We start from the raw sequence: 665 nt of genomic DNA, 5'->3' as shown, positions 1-665 counted from the left end.
TCTTACCCTGTAGATTTTATCTACTTTCCTTACTTTAAACAAAGGACTACTGGAATGTGGTGGTCTCTTCGAGCATCCTACAGCTAACAATGATAAAAGAAAAAAATCCAGTTTCAAGATTTCTGGCTGATGTATGTGTACTATAGGAATTTGAGGTAGTCACTGGTTTTGATAACTCTAGGACCAGATTTTTTTAGCCTCTGAGCTATGCAATGGACATTATCATGAAATTAAGTGCTATGGCTCTATTGAACAGCATAAAGGTTTTAATTGTTTACTGTAGCCTCACCTTAGCTATCTGAGCCCTGGTGTTTTCTTTCGAACCTAGGTAGACCATAGACAGAGCTGTAATGATGGTCATGGGGGAGTAGAAGATGTTCTCGTTGACATACTGAGCTTTCAGCTCCTTGAATACATCAAAGCAAAATTCCGTGCTTGCTGCACCAATGGAGCCCATTGGGAAAGCTGTATTGTCTAGAGCAGACAGCAGAAGTAAAATGACAATGCAATGATAAAATACTGCACAAATAAAGTACAAAGCACTTTAATAGTAGTTGTTAGGCAACAAAATATAAACAAGTAGTTCTGAAGTCATTCTGTGGTAACATGCCTGTTGGCATGCTCACCTCGGATACACGTTAGAAATTGTATTCTTAAGTCTAATT

At 38.2% G+C, this 665-nt stretch overlaps 1 protein-coding gene across 1 annotated transcript in view; it reads right to left on the bottom strand.

Annotated features, from left to right (window-relative positions):
• Positions 1 to 457, bottom strand: part of LOC103769969 (ovalbumin-like) — a 5,513-nt gene extending 5,056 nt beyond the window's left edge. The window contains exon 1 of the mRNA XM_008937214.1: positions 290 to 457. Coding sequence (XP_008935462.1) covers positions 290 to 457 — 168 coding nt within the window. The remainder of the gene's footprint in view (positions 1 to 289) is intronic.
• Positions 458 to 665: the final 208 nt, after the last annotated feature.

The sequence above is a fragment of the Merops nubicus genome, unplaced genomic scaffold (assembly GCF_000691845.1).
Source record: "Merops nubicus isolate BGI_N331 unplaced genomic scaffold, ASM69184v1 scaffold38333, whole genome shotgun sequence".
In the NCBI taxonomy this organism is placed as follows: Eukaryota; Metazoa; Chordata; class Aves; order Coraciiformes; family Meropidae; genus Merops; species Merops nubicus.
The sequence above is the reverse complement of the archived record's forward strand: the minus strand, read 5'-3'. Positions and strand labels throughout refer to the sequence as shown.